This window comes from Sitophilus oryzae, unplaced genomic scaffold, assembly GCF_002938485.1.
Source record: "Sitophilus oryzae breed Bouriz unplaced genomic scaffold, Soryzae_2.0 scaffold_577_pilon_pilon, whole genome shotgun sequence".
In the NCBI taxonomy this organism is placed as follows: domain Eukaryota; kingdom Metazoa; phylum Arthropoda; class Insecta; order Coleoptera; family Curculionidae; genus Sitophilus; species Sitophilus oryzae.
Window position 1 is genome coordinate 795,153 of NW_022147170.1, and position 22,931 is coordinate 818,083.

General features: G+C 36.1%; 1 protein-coding gene across 1 annotated transcript in view; it reads left to right on the plus strand.

The window, feature by feature from the left end:
* The first annotated feature begins 18,178 nt into the window (after window positions 1–18,178).
* LOC115887549 (fatty acid synthase-like) overlaps window positions 18,179–22,931 on the plus strand; it is a 51,030-nt gene continuing 46,277 nt past the window's right edge. The window contains exon 1 of the mRNA XM_030907010.1: window positions 18,179–18,594. Within this exon, the coding sequence (XP_030762870.1) occupies window positions 18,456–18,594 (139 nt within the window). The 5' untranslated portion in view covers window positions 18,179–18,455. The remainder of the gene's footprint in view (window positions 18,595–22,931) is intronic.

The following is a 22,931-nucleotide window of genomic DNA, read 5'->3' on the forward strand; positions in this document are numbered from 1 at the left end:
TCCTCCCTACAACAGGGGGACCCTTACCTACCCCAGAAACCTGATGCATGGGATATCCCAAATAAACCTGCACCATGCAAAAGGGTCTTCTGCCACAATCACAAGACTCTTTGAGAAAAACCAATATGTAATGGTACTAGCCCAGGAACCCTGGGTGTACCAGGGACAAATTAAAGGGTTGTCTGGAAAAAATTCCAGTGTAATATATGATAACAGGCAGGAACTTCCCCGAGCCTGTATTCTTATAAGAAACAACATTAACTACACATGTGTTTCAGAATTTACAACCCGGGATCTTGTTCCAATCATGGTTCAACTTAATATCGAGGGTGTAGCAAAAATATCGTGATTGCCTCTGCATACTTTCCGGGTGATGGGCAGACACCGCCTCCGGAAATAGAGGAGCTCGTGCGATTCTGCAGCCAACGGCGACTACCTCTGCTATTGGGATGTGACTCCAATACGCACAATGAGGTATGGGGAAGCACTAATACTAACACTAGAGGTGAGTGTTTACTAGAATTCCTCTTAGCATACAATGTTGAAGTTCTCAATATAGGGAACACCCCCACGTTTGTGACAAAAACGCGGGCGGAAGTATTAAATTTAACAATCGGGAGTGCTAGTGTAACTAGTTACGTGAAAGATTGGAGGGTTTCAACGGAACCTTCCCTATCAGATCACAGAATCATCGAGTTCAAATTAGGAGGAATCATACTCCAAACTGAAATTCGAAGGAATCCAAGAAAAACCGATTGGGAACTATACCACACCAATCTCGTAGACAACCTGGACCAAATAGATGCAGGTAGGGCTAGGAACCACCTGTATCTAGAATGGTACGCAAAGGAAGTCAGTGGTGCAATATTGGATGCATATGAATCTAGTTGCCCCACAAGTAAGGGCATACAAAAAAGTAACAACAAGCCCTGGTGGAACAAAAAGCTGGCCAATCTTAGATCGGAGGTCCGACGACTCTTCAACAGAGCAAACCCAGCGGCGAATGGCATCTCTACGCCGAGAAATTAACTGAGTATAATAAGGAGATTAGAAGGGCAAAGCGGTCTGACTTCAGACTTTTGCGAAAACATCACTTTAACTACTTATGCAGCTAGGCTACACAAAGCTATGGCCAAGAGTGGACCCATCCCCAACATGGCACTTAAGAAACCTGACGGAAGCTGCACGGAAGGAGATGAAGAGAGAGCTAACCTCCTACTTCATATACACTTTCCAGGTAGCATATCTATTGATACGCAAGTAGCTCCGACCGAACCCCACAATCCTCGCAGGGAAGACTGGGAGACGGCCAAGCTAGTAATAACAGAACAAAAACTGATATGGGCTATTGACACCTTTCAGCCTTATAAAACAGCAGGAATAGATGGGATTTTTCCTGCCCTTCTAAAGAAGGGTCAGGAAATAGCTACACTCCATCTATTAAACATTACAAGAAGCAGCTTAGCGATGGGATATATACCAACCATCTGGAGAAGAGCGAAAGTCATGTTTATACCCAAAATAGGCAAAACTGACTGGGCTAACCCCAAATCATTTAGGCCTATTAGTCTCACATCGTTCATATTAAAAACGATGGAGAAAGTAGTGGACAACCATATTAGAGTAAATCATCTACAGGTTAAGGCACTGCACGATAGTCAGCATGCATATAGAGCGGGCAGATCCACAGAAACTGCTCTGTACCAGTTAACTGAGCTAATACAGGCAAGCCTGGATAGCAAAGAAACAGCACTTTGTGCCTTCTTTGACATTGCAGGGGCGTTTGACAATATACCTCACAAGGTGGTCAAGCGATCTCTTGAAACAAGAGGGGCGAACAGTACGATAATTCGCTGGTTTTGGAAATGCTCTCAACACGAACAGCAGAGGCTGAGATAGGTACCAAAACTGTAGTTGTTAAAACAACGCAAGGAACTCCACAAGGTGGAGTGACCTCCCCCCTACTGTGGAGCTTGGTAGTGGATGAACTACTGGAAGAATTAACTCTAGCGGGAATACACTGCATAGGGTACGCAGATGACATAGTCATCATTGCACAGGGGAAACATGAAGGCACCCTGTGTGATATTATCCAAAGAGGATTCCGCATCGCTGAGAGATGGTGCAGGACTGTCGGGCTGAGTATTAACTCAGATAAAACCGCAGTAGTGCCATTCACCAGAAAGCGAAGTTTGAAAAACTTGAAAAGAATCCATCTAGATGGAAAGGAAATACTGCCATCACAGGAAGTGAAATATCTGGGAATAACCCTGGATAGTAAACTTCTCTGGAACAGGCATATTAAGAACATTACCAGCAAAGCCACAAAGGCTCTCATGATATGCAGAAGACTGGCGGGAAATAGGTGGGGCTGCGCCCCTAACATTTTGCGCTGGATGTATACCATGATAGTAAGACCCATGATTACTTATGGAGCAGTTGCTTGGTATACAAAACTAGAGCAACGTACAGCAAGGCAAACCCTGTGCAAAGTACAGAGACTGGCATGTATCTGCATCACAGGTGCCATGAGAACATGTCCAACAGCAGCAATGGAGGTCATTCTAGACCTAACACCACTGCATATTGTCGTCGGTAGTTATGCCAATGCGACAATGATTAGAATGGTCATTGACGGAAACAGTACTGGGAGAATTTTCAGGTCAGGGGCTTGGAACACCCTCAAAAAGAAAATTCCACTTCTCCAACTCCCAGTGGATGACATACCAAGAATTTACAACTTTGAGAAACACCTCACTGTAGTATTGAGTAATAAAAAGGATTGGAAGAAAGAAACGCTTACTCAGCATATAAAAGACCATACCATCACGTGGTATACTGATGCTTCCAAAACCAAAGCAGGGACAGGGATAGGAGTATTTGGGCCGAAAACTGAATACTCCGAACCAATGGGCACCTACCCCAGTATCCTTCAGGCAGAAATTTGCGCTATCGAAAGATGCGTACAATTTATCTTGGATAGGAACTATCGAAAACAGGAAATTGCCATCCTATCCGATAGTCAAGCAGCACTTAACGCGATCAACTCAGTAACCATCAATTCGAAGTTGGTCAAAGAATGCCTAGAGAAGCTCAACAAATTAGGCAAAGAAAATAAAGTCCTCCTACTCTGGGTGCCTGCTCACCAAGGGATAGAAGGCAATGAAAAAGCAAATGATCTAGCTAGGAAAGGAGCGAACACTTCACTAACTGGACCAGAACCGTTCTGTTTTCCAAACGGGAACCAACTGAAAGCGGAACTGAAGAATCTGGAAGACTCCATCCGTAACTTGGAATGGGTGTCCTCCAACGGTCTAAGACACTCGAAAAAGTTCCTTAGAACTTATGACCGAGAAAAATCAAAGGTTTTCCTTGATTTAAGTAAAAACAATCTTCGGATTGTCACGGGGTTTCTAACAGGACACTGTCTCCTCAACGAACACCTCAGTAGGCTGAAACTGAGAAACAACGGCGAATGCAGATTTTGTGGGGAAAATGGGGAAACACCAGAACACCTTATCACTGAGGCGCCGAGACGACGACCATTCGTGCCATGAACCTTGGCACGTCTGATGTCGAGGATGGAGAGCTGGCCTCTGTGGAGCCGTCTCAGATACTGGCTTTTCTTAAAGCCCTGAGACTGTATGATGAGTTATAACTCGTTATAACTCAAGAAAGGGGAACACACAATAGATCTATAAGGTCGCGGTGATTAACTCCCCTTCTAAACATTCTACATTCTACATAGGTACGGCGGTGAACTTGAACTTGAACTTCCTAACCAACCTAACCTAACCAAACCAAAACAAAACGATCATTCTAGCACACACCAACGCGTTCACGTTCACGGCCGTACCTATATGTAGTGCGCCATCCTGTAGGTATACATACTACGTACAATAGTACGGGCGCTAGCCCATGTCTCGAGTGCAGTTATATGTCCCCTAAGTGCCCTAAGTTTTTGTGCGGCGTTTTATTAAATATGTATAAGAGCTTAAAAACCAACTGGTCACATATGCTCCAGATCGTGGTCGTTTAGTCGCCATATATTTAAAAATGGCCGACATGTTACTAATTTCTTATAAATTTTAATATCTTTTTAACAAACGGTTGGGATTTTAGTTATAAAGGTTATTATACTCATTTTTTGACCGCAAACAAATTTTGTGAATACATATTTTTTAATTGTAATTCTTTTGAGGAAAGTATAATTTAAAAATATGGAACCATGGCGCGTTTTTAAGCACTAATAAAAATTCGTTTTAAAATAATAAAAGTATATTTAAATGCATAAGACGTATTCGCAAAAAAACGCGCAACAAGTATAATTTTTCAAATGCAAAAAATTAAGATGTTTAAGCAGAAAACTTACTAACTTATGTATGAGGGTTCTTGCATTGATCTAAAACACTACTTTTACATTTACAAAAGTCGCAACACATTATTTTTAATTTTCTACAGGGACATACAGTTTCTCTGAAGCACATCTAGCAACTACATGGGCTAGGAAAGTCTTCAGGGTCCTTTGGGTCGTCTGTTACTTGTATGTAACCATAATTCAACGGATTAGGTTTTTCACATGGTTCCAAAGCATGAATCCATTTGTAGCATTGCAAGTAGGTCCGTTTTATGTGAAGACGGATTGATCTTGAAGTAGGGGCCAAATCGTGAAAATTTTGTAATTTTTTATGATGGAACTGATGGAAATGCAACTTATCCATTGTACTCAAGTTTGATGAAAGTGCACGAACCAAAAATTCTTCTGCTTGTTTTTCCATTTCTTCATTTAATGGCTCTTTACCAAATTCTAACAAGAGCTTTTCAGCATACGATTTTGCTACTTTCAGAGCTGCTAATTTAGTACTAACCTTGCTTGTAGTATCGCAACCGGTTAAAGAATGAATAGCCAGGTAAAGCTGTTAAAACATTAAGTGGTAATCTGCCATCAAACGAGTGAAGAGGAATATACCGCAACGTTTTTCCTACTCCAAAGGCAACATAAAGCTCTTTAAGTCCTGCACTTTGCAACTTCTGCAAGTAGTGGTAAAGTGCACTAACAAAAACATCAGTATCGGTAGAACAAATAACTACGTTCTTTACGTTTGTAGTCAGTGTCATGTGAGAAATATGGGTTAGCATTCTGTCATCCGCTTCTTCATGATCAGATTCCAACGTACGTTCTTCTTCAATTCGGCCATTCTTTATACTGAAACACCTTGGCTGATCATCTTTAACAACGCCACCCAGGTAAATGGGAATAGATGCAGTGACAGAATCTTTTTTCCGGGATATCCAATCAACAAAGTATGACTGCAATAATTCTTTGTTTTGACAGGACGCCCAGCATAAGCGTCAAAATCTACAGGAAGGGGTGTGTTGTAACAGGTTGTAATCGCCTGAAATTACTCACAAGAATGTGTAATTTCAATAAAATTAAAGAAAATATTCCAAATTCCTCCGATAAGTGGAAATGTTTGGTTTGGTTTCTTCATAAGAGGAATTAATTCAACTGTAACTGTAAAATATTTTACTAAGTTAAATAATTGTTTTTGCGGTCAGGTTTCCCGGACGCTTTTCCAAACCCGGTCTCGGACACTTTAAAAGTTCAGACGTGTCCGGCTAAATCCGGACGTGTGGAAACCCTATATGTAGGTTTGCCAACCGTCCTCTATTCGAGAGGACAGTTCTCTTTTTGATATCACTGTCCTCTTTTCCCTTCTTCTTCTTTACGTGCCGTCTCTTTCGTGGAGGTTGGCGATCACATTGGCAAAATCTTCACGATCTCGGCTTTCCTTATAAGTTCTTCAAAAGTTAGGTGAGTCCACTTTCTGATGTTTCTCAACCAAGATAGTTTCTTCCTGCCGAGACCTCTCTTTCCTTCAATCTTACCCTTAACTATCAATTGTAAGACGTGGTATTTTTCATTTCTCAATATATGCCCTAAGTATGATGTTTTTCTTATTTTTATTATATTGAGCAATTCTCTCTCTCTGTCTATTCTGTTGTAGACTTCGGTATTTGTGATATGGGCTGTCCATGGAATTTTAAGCATTCTTCGATATATCCATGTTTCGAACGATTCGAGGCGATTCATCTCTTAAACTTTCAGTGTCCATGTTTCTGCTCCGTATAATAGGATTGACCAAACATAACACTTAACGAGCCTAGTTCTCAACTCTATTTCTATTCTGGTTTTTATTTCCACGTCGTTGTTTAAGGTGTTAACTATCCAGGACCCCAAATATTTGAACTTGTAGACCTGTTCTAAGGTATTGCCCTCTATTTTAATAGGAATTGGTACATTTTTGTTCTTCCCTTACGCATTGAAAAAGTCCTCTTTTTTGCATACGAAACTCAAAATCTAAAAAATATTCGTCTGTAGCCACAATGCTTTAAAAAATTGTTAATCTGTGTCTTTCGCTACTCCCACTCGTTTGTACAGAAAAGAAAATGAAGAAATATTTATGAACAAGAACTTTGTAGAAGCGATAAACATGTTTTACTATTTTATGTTTATGGCCTCTGCCTCTTTTTTACATTCTCGTCCTCTATTTTTTATTTTGAAAGTTGGCAACCCTACCTATATGAAGGGAATGAAAAAAATATAAAGATTAGATCAATTTAAATTTTTACTAAATCATATTGAAAATAAATGCATATTTAAAGACGTATCAAAATTATGTACTAAACTGCATTATATGCGTAATCATTGAATGTTACTTCCTTTGAATAGTTTTCATTAATTAACTCTTTATATTCATTTTTTACATATATGACGCATGTATATGGTTAAGACATTGCATTGTTATTTTATATAATACAAAAAATAAATTATTGAATATTTTAAGACATATGATATTAAGTTATGCCTTTTATGACTGATATACTTACCTCGGCAACTATAGAAACAATTAAACTATTAAAGCAAATTTACAATTTTGATTATTCCGCATCGGATGATTTAATTTTCAGTAAAAGGTCAGTTACATAGCTCGCATAAGGAATTCGACACAATGGAATTGAATATTCATCTAGACAATTATCATATAGATCCGATAGATTAGCTTCTTCGAGGTTGCCATCGGCGTGTCCCACTGTGACTTTTTCAGATGAATTGTGGTCCTATTCCTCTTCTGATCCCTTAGTTTACATTCTCCAATCCTATTCTTTTCAAAAAGCTTAGAGACTACACCATATATAGCTCTTTGTCAGTGCTGTTACAATAGGTACAATTGTACTATTTTGGGTACATTTGATAGTCAAGGAGTACATAGGTACAATTGCAAGAAAAAATGTACAATTCTTACTTCTCAAACCCAAACTAACCCAAACTTAAACCCACGTACATATTTTTAGACGAACGGTAATACGCGATGCGTGGATTTGAAATGCAGGTTGCTAGGAGCAGAGGCACAGAATTATACATCACATGAAATGCCGTTCAAGCCGCACGGATGTCAAACGTAAGTTTGATATCCGTGCGGTGACTAGGAGGGGGGCGAATCACTGCGACCTTAGAGATCTGTTGTGTCCCGATGTCAAACGTGACGTCACGCAATTAATTCCCATTTAACCAATGCTATTCAAAGCTTTTTGTAGCTTCTGTATTGCTGTCCTCCATTTGCGAATTTCAAGTTCCAGAGCTTTACGCCCTGGGCTGCTCAGAACGGTTCCGAAAGGAGCTGTGCGAGATAGCCTGGTGCCTCCATATGGCGCGGAACCAGTTCTGAACTTTATGACTCAATTGAATGGAGGGAGAGTATCGCGTTCTTGAACAGTTCAGAGCTGCTCAACTGCGTGAAAGGAGGACAGCATATGGTGTATAATTCTGTGAGGGTGCATCCACATTATCCTAAAAAAAGCGGATCGGCGGCGGCGTATCGGCGTAACGACCTTGAATCGATTTCCAGCAATTCTATTGGCTGAAAAATTCATCTGTCAGAAATTTTATCTGTCAAATTCACCTGGCAAAAATTTCAGCCAATAGAATTGCAGGAAATCGATTCAAGGTCGTTAAGCCAATACGCCGTTCCGCTGTTTTTAGGATAGTGTGGATGCACCCTACGTACCAAAACTTGGTAAAAAGGTAAATAGAGAGATCACATGACCCCACATTTTTGCACCAAAAATGTACAATCCCACTTAAAAAAGTACAATTTCGACACCATTTATAGTACAAAAATGTTTGCCCTTGTAACAACGCTGCTTTTTGTCAATGGTCTACTACTGCCTAGTACAGAGAATTTTACATTTGCCAAGCTGTCATACCAATATTATAAAGGTGGTTCTACCGTGTCTTTTTTAGATGACAAAACCTGCACAGGGCTTTGTTCGTCGGCCCATCGACTTTATAGATGCCTATTCGCCTTACAATTCCTTGTTAGTATAGACCCACAGTTATCTGTGAGACCCACGACTACAGCTTTGACTGTGATTGTGATTATGCCTTTCCTTATCAGATCTGCCGTGTATTGGCGAATGTTGTGCTATGCATTTTTTCGCCTGTCTTTGCTCTGGTAAATATCTCCACCATTCTTGAGATTTCTTGTCCACCGAATCTTCTATCCAGCACTTTGAATAACATATGACCAAACTTATATGCAGCGGGATTAGAATATTAATATGGCTGAATTAAATTTTGGTTAATCAGTGCCGTTCTAATTTTATTTAAAACGTGTAAAAATATAATGTAAGGTACACTCAACAATAGGTTGGTTTGGTTTGGCGGGTTTTACTTTGTCATTAAATGTTACCAGTTACTACATTTTTTTGTCAAAAGATATATTTTCAACTCAAGCAGCATTTGGACGTCAGGATAACGTTGTGTCACGCGACCAAACGTCGGGGCGCAACGTCGGCACAACCTCGTGCCATCCCTAGTCTGCACTAGTTTGGAGAATAATTTTTGGGTCGAAACGACGTTGGCTAGAAGCCTAATTCAGTACAAACTGCAACGTTGTTTAAAATCCTAATTCACAGAAATACAAAACTAATATGGCGTCTAAGTCGCGTTTTATCCTAAATTGGGATAATTATAGTAAAAATATTATTTTTATGATTTAGTTAGAGACATATGTCAGATGGCAGTGAAGGAAAACAAAACAAAAGTATTTAAGTGTGGAGGATGTTTGAAGATCATAATTATTGAAACACTTAAACCGACTCTGTAACTCGTTACCCAAGGCAAGAAAGTTAAACGCAAACAACTTTATTGATAAATGTATTGTTTCTACTTTGAAAAATACTAATGGGCCTTAAAATTAAAGAAGTTTTAAAAATGTTCTTGAATTTTTTTTTAGTAAAATGAGAATAATTTATTCGCAGTCGAAAAAATTGTTTCCGCGAGTTTTTTACGGTCAAATATTTCAAGTTAATGTATTCAAAAAGCAGGAATTCCTATTTTAGGAACGAAACATTTTCTTATTTAACAACATGGCGGCTTTCACTTTGTTGTTTTGGAGATTAAGATGGAGTAGTTCGAGTAGTCGTATACCTGGACTAATAAAGTCGCAGTTCGGCCTTGACAGGTAGTATACAAGTCGCAAGATTGCCTAATTTAGTCATCCTAGAGTCTAGCTTGTGCCGCCCTCTATAATCTAAATAAACGAGGGAGTGGATAAACTATCGGTAATATATGTCGATGTATATTTAAATTTAGTTTTATATGTACCTTCTTATGTCCCATTTTAATTAATTTTAACATTGAAAATGTTTCTGTTATCCTATATAAGGGAGCCCAAATCGAATTAAAATGCTACATTTGCCACACCATGACGTCATATATACAAGGGTATAGGAAATCTCGGCGCAGCGGCGGCAGTCGGCCAGCGCGCGCAAAAACCATTACATCGCTAATTGTTTATTGATATATCTTTATTAGTTTAAAAGCAAAAAATATGGGGTTTGCTTTGATACCTTGTCAAGACATAAGCGAAACTTTTAAATTGTTTCTTTTTTTCATTTAGGCCTTCGTTTTTCGTTAAATGAAAGTTATATTAAAAAAAAATATATTTTTAAACCAAATTTTCGCATGATTGAAATGATTATTCAAGTTTTTTTTGGTCATAAGCGCTAATGGAAATGTTTTTTTGTAAATAATTATAAAAATTACTCCCTACGAAGACTTTATTGTATACTGGATCAAAAAATAAGTATTTGTTTTCTCTATACGGTGGTATTAATATATCGATTTTTGATGATAGTGCTTTTTTACCCGGTCTAATTTTGTACTACTTTCGGAATAAGGGTCCCCATATCATGTACTGCAAATGTACTGTACTTCCATCCCTGAAAAATTCAGCTTGTGACACCGAAGTGAGAGGTAACGTCAAAATAAGCTTTAATCTACCTACATCATAGGTGGGTGTAGGTACTCTAGGTATATTCTACCTAGACAGTAGCTGAACTAGCTGACAGTAGTAATTAATTTGTTATCCGATAAGTAGTTGTCATTATATAAGTTTAATCATCTTATACCTCCTATAACGGTAGGTTTTGGATTTTTCCTGATTGGTTTGTTAAACAAAAATATACTGGGCATATAAATGTCTGTTACAGGTTAATTCGTTAAAGAAATATGTTACACACATATTATTTTAATAATAATAGTATAATAGTAATGGCTATATTATGTTATAACACATACATATGTATTGAATGCACTTAATAATGCTTAAAATTTAATAATATATTTGTACATAAAATAAAATAGACTAGAAAGTCAATTAATTAATATTGACGTAATTACTAAATAAGTACAAGATTTTTTTTCTAATTATTTTAGTGTATTTTTAGTCACCTAATTATAAAGGAGAGATATCCAACCATTGCATTATTTTACTCACAAATAAATGTTTTATGGTTTTTATTATAAAACAACGATTAATTTATTATACACCCCTTAACCCAAACACTCCAAGGAGGATATTTCGTGACCCCTTATTTAAAGTGGACAAGCTTTATTAGTCAATGTTTTAATTACCCAGCGTTTTTAATATAAATCTAATGTAATTTTTCATAAAAATAATCTGACATAAAAAGCAAATTTTATCAAAAAACTTTTTGATTATCTACAAGGAGTAAACCGCTGACAAATGTCTGTATACTAATGCCAAAGTAATGCCAAAAATACAAATTAAATACCAAAATTTCTCATATAATGCCCCACTAATGCCAAGCTGATTCCAATATAATACCACTAATACCACGAATAATATGTAACACATTTGTTTCACGAATTAACTTGTAACAATACTGGTAGGTACGTGCACAGGTTACGTCCTAGGTAACTTAGTCGTTAAAAAGTCTAATTATATTTAAAGAAGATATAATTCCAACAAATTACATTATAAGGGTTTTTTTGCTTGCTTGTTTTACGGATAGGTGCGATCGCATAATTATTATTGATAATGTTATATTTAATGTTAACATTACTACTTTTTCAGTGAATCTTTAAATCTGTTGTTTTTTGTTAAGTTCGTTATTTAAACATATGTATGTAATACACTCATATTAACACTAATCATATTTTTAGGTTTTTATTCATCATTTTCAATGCCCCCCCGGTTGCATCTTTGTAAAGGACTGTGAATTTTTTTTTATGAAAACAAAAACAGCACTGAACTGTATGACTGAACAGAACAATGAAGTGAAAATTTAAGATTTAAGGTTATGGCTCAATACAGTTGCAAAAAGGTAGTGACTCGACGTCCTACCAACGTAAGAATAAGGAAATCTAAACAACGTTGGAATTAGTAAAACAGACGACGCGACGTTTGCATAACGTTGGAATAGGTTCTGAAACTGACGTCGGAAAACTCTATATTGTCCAACGTTGTAACTACGTTGTCCGAATTACCTAAAGATCACTTAAGCAAAAAAGGTTACAAGACAACGTTTATTCGACGTCGCAGAAGCTTCCTACTTTGCTGTAGTACTAGTCCAACGTCGGCACAACGTTATAAAAACGTTTAAATTTATTTTAATACCTAAGGTAGGGAGCTAACTATTTTTTGTAACTAATCCAACGTTGTGTTTAGTAAACATGCATGTGGTCGCAAGTCGTGAAAATGCTACCTGGGAATAAAAATACATGGAAAAAGTTATAATAATTGTTTAATAACAAAAATATCTGATACGCTACTGAAACACATCTCAGTTAAATTATTGTATACAAATTATTTCTGACAAGTAGTAAATAAAAAGAAATATGCAAGAAAAGATATACAGGGTGTTTCAAAAAAACGTGGCATCTCTCGTGGGGAGATTCATCCTCACGTAAAAATAAGATTTATTTTTCATATCAACATAGGCCCGATTCTGCTTTGTCTCGTAGCTACAGGGTGTTAAAGTCTTAATATTTTTTCGATTTATTATAATTTTCTTCCAAGTACTTTTAGCGTTTCGAATAAAATTTTGAGGGTAAAAGCTCGGGTAAAAGTTACTATAATCAGATATATAAGAATCAGACCTATGTTGATATGAAAAATAAATCGTTTTTTTACGTGAGGAATCTCCCAACGAGAGATGGCACATATTTTTGAAACAACCTGTGTATTATTACTTAATTCTAAGTGAATTTCATAATTGATTAGTTTACTACACGCAACGTTTCTTAAATTTAACATTTCTGGTAAAACAGGAAGTGACCAATAACAATTGAATACGTGAATCAATACTAACTTATGTCGTATACTAATGTTTTTTTTATATGAAAAATTAAAAAAGTGATAGGGGTGAGCCACTTTCGAGACGCATCCGGTATATTCTGGGCTATTATTCTCTATCATTTTTATTAAAAGTGCGAATCGGATGCTTACGAATTTTACATAGTGGTCGTATTTATTTTTCTGTTACTTTTTAATAAATGCAATACAATGAACGACCCACCAGAAATTATCAGCCATACGCATTTTAAAAGCCTCTCAGACGCGGTTTTTTTCCAGTCCAATTACATTTCAAACCAAAATAATAAAATTGTTGATTACAATCTATGAATTTATTGAATTAAGTGCACCTTATTGGCATTGGATCCGTACTGAACTTATAGATACTACCCTGATACTACAGACACAACTGGTTTTTGACCATTTTTATTATTTTACATAAAAGGTCTTGTTTGGATATAAAGTCCGTGTTCCGTAGATTAACTAAGTGTATTTACAATTTTGTTTTCTTTCAAACGGTCATTTTCATTTGAATAAGACGTTTAAAATTAGTACAAATATGAATTTTTAGTGTAATTCAGTAATATACAGAGTGGTCCGAACTGTATTCTGGAATCTTCAGCAGTATATTCTGCAGATACAAATAAGTAAGAAAATTCGTATAAATGTATGTCCTAAAATGGGGACTTTGTTGGGTGTAGATGTTTCATGTTTATTTCGATTTTTTTCAGATAATTTGAGAATTAACGTCAATATTTGGATAAAAATTGGTGTCTGGAAGTTTTTTGACATGAGAAATTTGATTTTGATGTCAATATGACTCCTACTTATAGAGGGCGCCACCTACATATTTTTTAACTGGTTTGAAGACTAATCACTTTTCGTCCGTACCTGTATAAAACTACTGAGAAAAAATATACATTTACGACGTTTTTACGTAAAGAAGGTCCCTTGGTAAAAAAATCGCTACGAGTAATTGAAATTCTCTCCTTGGTTTGGTTCTCGAGATATTTGGAATCAAAATTATCAATCTTTTACATCATTGACATAAATTAAACATGTTGACTAAATAATTATCAGAGTGAAATCTTAAATATGAAATGTTTTTGTGTCAAAAGTTCAACAGAAATTGTTTTATCATGATTTTTTTCGCAGAAAAATTTGTGATTAATTAAAACAAATAAAAATTTTACAAATTTATTATTTCAATCAAATATCTAATAATAATAATATCTATAATCTACTCAACATGTTTATTTTTTTGTCAATAATGACATGTATTGACTATTTCCATTCTAAATATCTTGAGAAAGGTTGCTCGCAGCGATTTTTACCAAGAGACATTTTTTACGTAAAAAATCACGGAAATATACATGTTTTCACTCAGTAGTTTTATACAGGTACGGAAGAAAAGTTATAACGCTTCAAACCTGTTAAAACACATGTAGGTGGCGCCCCTACAAATAGGAGTCATATTGACATAAAAATAAAGTTTCTCATGTCAGAAAACTCCTAGGCACCAATTTTCATCCAAATATTGACGTTACTTTAGAAATTATTTGGAAAAAATCGAAATAAAAATTAAACTTCTACACCCTGTATTTCCGAAACTAATCATTTTAAGACATAGATTTATACAAACTTTTTTACTTATTTTTATCTGCAGCAGTTTCCGGAATACAGTTGGGACCACCCTGTATATTTCTCAACGTTCATAATGACAGTAAGTAAGTAAAAATGCTATGGCTTTTTCAAAAATTTTCCAAATAAATTCCATTATTTCTACATCCATTAGAAGAACAATTTATTGTTTTAAAGTACAGAAAAGTAATTTATTCTCGTTAATTCAAAAGGGCATTTATATTTCTAACAAAGGTAAAACGCATTAGTAAAATAAGTTGAATATTATACAGGGTGGTCCGAATTGTATTCGGGAATCTTCAGCAGTAAATTCTACGGATAAGTGGAGCGTCGAAGAACCGACTGCTGAAGAAGAACATTAGACGATTCAAGCTATTTTTCCAAGGCTCCTTGATTAAAATTTAGTGTTTTTAACACAACCATGGTACACTAAAATAAAATTTGAAATACGATTTTTTTAGCAAAGTGTATCATTTTCTATCGGTTAAAGCAAAAACATACTGAGAGTGCCATTTAAAAATCAAAAGTTGTAGGCATTTCCGGCGAAACAGGAAGTGGCCAAAAACAATTGAATATGTCAATCAATCCTAATTTATGGCAAATACCATATGATCGAGAAAAAACGGCGTCAGCGATGGCTATGAAATGAAGATCAATGTCAATTTATATGGGAAATGTCATCGATCGCCATTTCCCAGCCAACTGAACGCCGTTTTTTTTTTTCATCATACGGTACTAACATACCAAGTCTCGTTTTTTATCTGAAAAAGTAAAAGATTTATAGGGATGAGCCACTTTTGAGATGCACCCGGTAGAAATAAAAATGTCTAATATTGATTCGGAAACTATAATTGTTGATATTGTTGTAATTGATTAAATAACAAAGGTTTTTCAATAGGTCCTACAGTAGATACTAACGAAAATAACTGTCTTAGTTTTACAAAATTCTCAGAACTTTTAGTAGTGGAAGAATTGTGTTGGATCATTTCTTTTTGTAGGTCATCCTTTTTTTTTCTCGGGTAGTATATCGTTCAAAATAATACCAGTAGGTAAATAAATAAGTAATCCATTTAATCAAACCAATAATAGCAATCGAAATCATAAAACAAATATCGTAAACGCATATTACTATAAGAGCCGATTGACACAGACGCTGACTGAAAATGTGACGTTAGTCATTCAATTTAAAAATCAAAATATTCAAAGTAGTTAGAATTCAACGCAGAAAACTAAAAAAGTTCAATCAAAAGAAAGCAATCAAAAATCATTTTTGCAACTTCTCTTTGAACCGACGCGACGGCGACGTAGCTATGCCGGTGGCATATATTCCGAATTCGCCGACACATTAGCCGCTCGGATTACGTCGGCTACTGCGACGGACGGCTGATACAAGTACCGACATCACAGCCGACGTATTTAGATTAGTCCCAACCCTTATGCGCCGGCGATTTACGAAAACGAAATAACCGTTGACTGCATATTGCATAGGTTTTATACATATTATATTATATTGCATTTATCGAGAACTGTTGGAAAATCAAAGCCGACTTGAACAGAAATTATCTTTAATACTGAAGGTAATCTTAATATTCGGTGTATTCCATTTAAAATAAGCAGAATGATCATCAAAAATTTCACGAGCAAATTTTTAATTTGTCATTTTTAGTAGGATAATTTTTTAGGGTACAGCAAACTACAATACAAACTAGGGTACAACAAACTACAAACTAAATTTTTTTTAGGGTAACTTAAAAAAATTTACTTTCTGTTAAATAACTCATTAATGGCGAAAATATGCTCGATTACCCTGTATATAGAAATTATTAAACAACTTAAGTCTAAGCAAAGTTTATTATTAAAAAAATATGGGAATAAAAAAAATTAAGACGATTTATTCTTGAGAGTTAATTATTTATTCCCTCCTAAACCCATATTTTTTTAATTTTGTGACTGAAAGAAATTGTTTGATAGTTACTAATAATTTTACTGGACAGTCTATATTTCGGGAAGTTCTTTTTCGGCAAGCTTTACTGTTTTTCTTTTACGTTAAAAAGACAGTAATATATCTCTTAAATATTAGACGTAGTTTCACAGAACCAATCTTAAAAAGTTTTTGAAACTCTTTCAAAAATTCTTCTTCTAACATTTTCCAAGGCAGTTAGCCTTAGTTTCTATAAGAAAATAAAAATAATAATTAAAGCCTTAATAAAGGGTATAAGTTAAGTTTTCAGACTTAATGACCGTATGAACAAAAAAAAAAGCCGCCGTCCAGTTGGTTTGGAAATAAGATCGATGACATTCCCCATATAATTTTACATACAAAATGACAACCACTCGGACAACCATAGATAACTTTGATGACAAGTATCTTTATTTCCATGCCAGTTCTGACGCTATTTGTTGGATCGTATGGTATGTTTCGTATTCACATGAAACCGCACAAGACTTTTGCGCAAAAAAAAAAACAAAAGCATAAATGGATATACTACTTCAACAATAAAATATTGAAACTAAAAAAATAAAATTTTGTTTTAAATTATTTTGAAATATATAATTTTATTCAGTTTTGTTTTATTACTATTACCACAGATAAGGTATACTACGTTACCTGTGCTGTTACTATTTATTTTGCATTATGATATATTAGGTAAAACATTAGTGTTATTATTTAATTTCTGTGCAAAAATCAACATACGTAAAAATTGTTTTTATCAGTGATCTGCAATCTCAATTTATTAGAGGCTATCCCTTTATCAGGTACATCTGGTAATGTCTTAAAATCGATATTTTTGAATTAGAAATCTGCTCGAAATGTGCTACTCACTGGAAAACGATGAAAATCAACTACTGACAACTACTGATTATCATAAAAAAATACAAATACCCATTACAGACACGGATCAAATAAATCCGATTTACAAACTTGGAAAGATAGAACAATATTTTGAGCGCATCGTAAATCGCCGACGTATTAGTCTAATACGTCGGTACTTTACGCAGCACCCGAACTAACCCGAACGGCTAATGTGTCCGCAAATTCCGAATATGCGTGCCGGTGCCCAGAAACGGAAGTGTATTGGACATACTGTATATTAGTATTTATTCTACATACTGTATAGTATTATTATTAAGGCATTGAACTGTATTTACCTATTAAGTGAATATTGTTACGAAATGCCAGCACGGAGTTTCCGTGGACATTTACCAACAACGGTTAATTACTTAATATTGTCAACTCTGCATTTTGATTCACTGTTAAGTGCATATTATGTACAGGGTGCGTCCCGTTTTCGTTGAAATCATGCGGTATCTCCGTTATTAGTGAACATAGAAGGATGCGGTTTGCAACTTCTCCCACTTTTTCGTCAAACGGAAGATGATGTAAACTAAATTTCCATAGCCTTCTTCGTTTTTGAGCTACAGGGTCTTTTTGATGAGTTTGCAATTTGAGACACTCCCCGTATTTCTGTTATTGTGAAAGATATCGAGAAGATAAAAAATATTTATTGTAGTACTTTTTACGGGTAAAATACACTTGCATAGTCTGTTATTCTACGAAAAGAATATTTGTGAAGATATGAACTAAACTTTATAATATTAATATATTTTTATTATTCACTGTGCAATATATAAAAGTTTTCATTAAAATATAATTTTTATTAGAGTGATTGATAATAAAAGAAACATCCTCCTATCTTTACTAATAACGGGGATATCGTATGATTTCAAGCAAACTGGGTCTCCCTGTACAGAATTGATTTAAGGCAGTAATAAAATAAAAAATGAATCAGCCAAAATCTTCTTACAATAATTATTTATTCGGGCCAAAAATAATACAATTAAAAAATTAAAGAAATGCCAAAGAACGAATTGTAATGAAAATTATATTCCGAATTTATTGTTGTACGGGTCACAATTTATTTAATTAAAATTTGACATCTGAAATGTGCAACATGCATATTTATTGGGGATTTGTTTCTATATAGCCAGATTACGGGAGCCTCATAATCACATTGTCTTATCTGAGGCATCAAAAGAAAACTTGCAAAAATTAGATACTTAGGCCTTTTTTGATGTTAAGTATCTAGTTAGTAGTTATTTTCTAAAGCGTGACTTTTAGTGTGCGTTTTTTTTGAAGATTAATTCAAAATGGCTACTAGAAACGAAGAGATTGTAATTTCCGGTATAGCAGGAAGGTATCCAGAATGTGACAGCTTTGACGAATTCAAAGAAGCTCTTTTTAGTGGAAAAGATCTCATAACTGAGGATAGCAGACGCTTTAAACCAGGTACTAATATTAGGTGGAATACTAATTTAAATTATATTTACGTTACAATTTCGGTAAATCAAATTTGACAGCAAAATTTCTTGGTGCATTCTCCGCCGGTGCTGTCACCATCGGAGAATATCGTAAACAACTAGTATATACACAGGTTTAAATAGCGGGTATACGAAAATTTTATTATTTAATTGTTCTAAAAGTGTTAGGAAGTATAATTTGTGAAAATTCTAAAAATAAAAATAAAAAAGTAAATATTTTGATATCTTCAGAAGGTCTAACTTGTATTATACAGGCAGTCCTCGTACTTTTAGAATTTAGAATGAGTGGGAGGGGGGTTAATCACTTCGACCTTACAGATCCATTGTGTCCCCCTTTCTTGAATCATAACTCATCATACAGTCCCAGGGCTTTGACAAAAGCCAGTATCTGGGACGGTTTTATAGAGGGTGGTTCTCCATCTCCAATATCAGTCGTACCAAAATTCATGGCACGAATGGTTGTCGACTCGGCGCACTCAGTGATGAGGTGTACTGGTGTTTCCCCATCTTCCCCACAGAATCTGCATTCGCCGTTTCTTCTTAGTTTCAATCTACTGAGGTGTTCATTGAGGAGGCAGTGTCTTGTTAAAAACCCCGTGACAAGATTTCCATTCCAGGTTGAGGATGGAATCTTCCAAGTTCTTGAGTTCCGCCTTGAGTTGGTTACCACTTGGAAAGCAGAACGGTTCTGGTCCAGTTAGTGGAGTGTTCGCTCCTTTCCTAGCTAGATTATTTGCTTTTTCATTGCCTTCTATCCCTTGGTGAGCAGGCACCCAGTGTAGGAGGACTTTGTTTTCTTTGCCTAATTTATTCAGCTTCTCTATGCATTCTTTGACCAATTTCGAATTGATTGATACTGAGTTGATCGCCTTTAACGCTACTTGACTATCAGATAAGATGGCTATTTCTTGTTTCCGATAGTTCCTATCTAAGATAAGTTGTACGCATCTCTCGATAGCGTAGATTTCTGCCTGTAGGATACTAGGGTAAGTGCCCATTGGTTCGGAGTAATTAGCTCTCGGCCCAAACACTCCGATCCCTGTTCCCGTATTGGTTTTGGAAGCATCAGTATACCAAGTTATGATATGGTCTTTTAACTGCTGGGCAAGCGTTTAGCTCTTCCAATCCTTCTTATTGCTCAATACTACATTGACATGTTTGTCAAAGTTGTACGTTCTTGGCATATCGTCCACTGGGAGTTGCAGGAGTGGTATTTCCTTTTTGAGGGTGTTCCAAGCCCCTGATCTGACAATTCTCCCAGTACTAATTCCGTTAGTGACCATTCTAATCATTGTCGCATTGGCATATCTACCAATGACAATGTGCAGTGGTGTTAGATCTAGAATGACCTCCATTGCTGCTGTTGGACAGGTTCTCATGGCTCCTGTGATGCAAACACATGCTAGTCTCTGGACTTTGCACAGGTTTAGCCTTGCCGTCCGTTGCTCAGTTTTGTGTACCAGGCAACTGCTCCATAAGTAATCATGGGTCTTACTATCATGGTATACATCCAGCGCAAAATGTTAGGGGAGCAGCCCCATCTATTTCCGGCCAGTCTTCTGCATATCATGAGAGCCTTTATGGCTTTGCTGGTAGTGTTCTTAATATGCCTGTTCCACAGGAGTTTACTGTCCAGGGTTATTCCCAGGTATTTAACTTCCTGTGTTGGCAGTATTTCCTTTCCATCTAGTTGGATTCTTTTCAAGTTTTTCAGACTTCGCCTTCTGGTGAATGGCACTATCGCGGTTTTGTCTGAGTTGATACTCAGCCCGACAGTCCTACACCATCTCTCAGTGATACGGAGTCCTCTTTGGATAATATCACACAAGGTGCCTTCATGTTTCCCCCGAGCGATCATGACTATGTCATCTGCATACCCAATGCAGTGTATTCCCGCTAGAGTTAATTCATCTAGTAGTTCATCCACCACCAAGCTCCACAGCAAAGGGGAGGTTACTCCACCTTGTGGAGTTCCTTGCGTTGTTTTAACAGCTACAGTTTTGGTGCCCATCTGAGCCTCTGCTGTTCGTGTTGACAGCATTTCCCAAAACCAGCGAATAATAGTTCTGTTCACCCCTCTTGTTTCTAGAGATCGCCTGACCACCTTATGTGGTATATTGTCAAACGCCCCCGCAATATCCAAGAAGGCACAAATTGCTGTTTCTTTGCTATCCAGACTTGTCTGTATTAGCTCCGTTAATTGGTACAGAGCAGTTTCTGTGGATCTGCCCGTTCTATATGCATGCTGACTATCATGCAGTGGTTTAACCTTTAGATGATTTTCTCCAATATGGTTGTCAACTACTTTCTCCAGCGTTTTTAGTATGAACGATGTGAGACAAATAGGCCTAAATGACTTGGGATTTGTCCAGTCAGTTTTGCCTATTTTGGGTATGAAGATTACTTTTGCTCTTCTCCATGTGGTTGGTATATATCCCATCGCTAGACTGCTTCTTGTAATGCTTAGTAGATGGTGAGTAGCTATTTGCTGACCCTCCTTTAGAAGGGCAGGAAAGATCCCATCCACTCCTGCTGCTTTATAGGGCTGAAAGGTGTCGATCGCCCATTTCAGCTTTTGTTCTGTTATTACTAGCTTGGCCACTTCCCAATCTTCCCTGCAAGGATTGTGGGGTTCAGTGGGAGCTACATATAAGTATCAATAGGTATGCTACCTGGAAAGTGTGTATAAAGTAGGAGATTTGCTCTCTCTTCCTCTCCCTCCGTGTAGCTTCCGTCAGATTTCTTAAGTGCCATGTTGGGGATAGATCCACTCTTGGCCATAGCTTTGTGTAATCGTCCTCGTACTTACGGCAGGTTAGGTTCTTCAAAACAGCGCCTTAAGTCGAAACGACGTAAGTCGAATCTTATTTTGTCATAAGATCCTATAGAAAATGGGGAAGTTAGGTACTTTTGTAAGATAAAAATAAAATAAAACAAAGGGATATGCTTTGTATATATTAATATTATGGTATTTTTAAATAATTGAGGTTTGCGAAACAGTGTATTATATTTTAGAAAGTTTTTTTTATGAAAAACAAATCAGGGCGAGTATTTTTGCAGTCCCTCTTTTTAGTGAACTGGATAGTGATCCAGTCATAAAAAGTATTTTTAACTATCCATAACAGTAAATATAATACTATATGGCAACCACAAAAATACCAGAGAGTAAAGTAGATATATTTATAAAGTAAAAATTTATTTTTTTAGTTACTAATTAAGTAATGCGCAATACTGTCCCGCTTTTTCATTATGAGGATCTGTTAACCCTGCTTGTAAGCTGCTAAAATTTAATTGTTTATATCCAAACTTCTTTCAAAAATTTGAATCATTCTTTTCAAAAAATGACGTAACTCGAAACAGTGGGACGTAACTTTGAGGAATAGTGACAAAAATTTGTTGGACTCGAAACGACGTAACACGAAACGACGTAAATCGAGGACTGCTTGTAATTTGTTATTCCAGTTAAAAAAATATTTTAGATGAGTTTAACTACGGTAGTGAGCATAGTTTTAATCACCGGTTTTGCTAGTGGGGCATAATTGGGGTTATTACGAAATTTTTTAAAGGTACCTACATAATTATAATTTTAAAAGATGTTCATAAAAGATTTAATCACTAGTTCATTAAAAAAAGTATACCATTATTATTGCAAATTATATTTTATCCTCTCATAGTATAAGCAAAGGTTTAAGTATGTATATGTCGTAGTCACATAGTGTATTCCATCTTTTCGTGAAGATCCTAGTCACTTCATGAAGGGTCGGTTAGGTTAGCAGGCTAGTTATGTTATTAGGTTAGTTTTTTTCATTAAGTGACTAGGCTCTTCGTGAAAAGACGGAATACACTATGAGACTACGACATATACCCCGCTGGCAAGCGAACCTTTGGGTCGGCGTTTACATGTATAGGAGTGAGTCGTTATGGCATTCCAGTAAGTAGTCGGACTGAGCAAAAATACAAAGTATTTATTACATAACTACTTAATCTGACGCTTAGGAAAATACTCGTTTTCTGTTTTTATTCAGTACATCTTATTTTGCTAAGCGTGTTGACGGTACTCTTCGTACACATGAAAACCGGCACCCAAGACCAGAAATGCCGACCCTTAGTATATTTAATTTTTTGATTATATAACGAGTACTTTGTTTATTCATTTGCTTCATCGAACTGCTTGAGTCCATTTTTGCTTTTGACCAAATCGATGTGAGAAACTATGAAGCTATAAAATGTTGTTTCGGGAGAGTTGAATATCCAGGAAAGTTGAGTTATTGAATGTTATTGCACCCGACAACGCCCTAATTATGC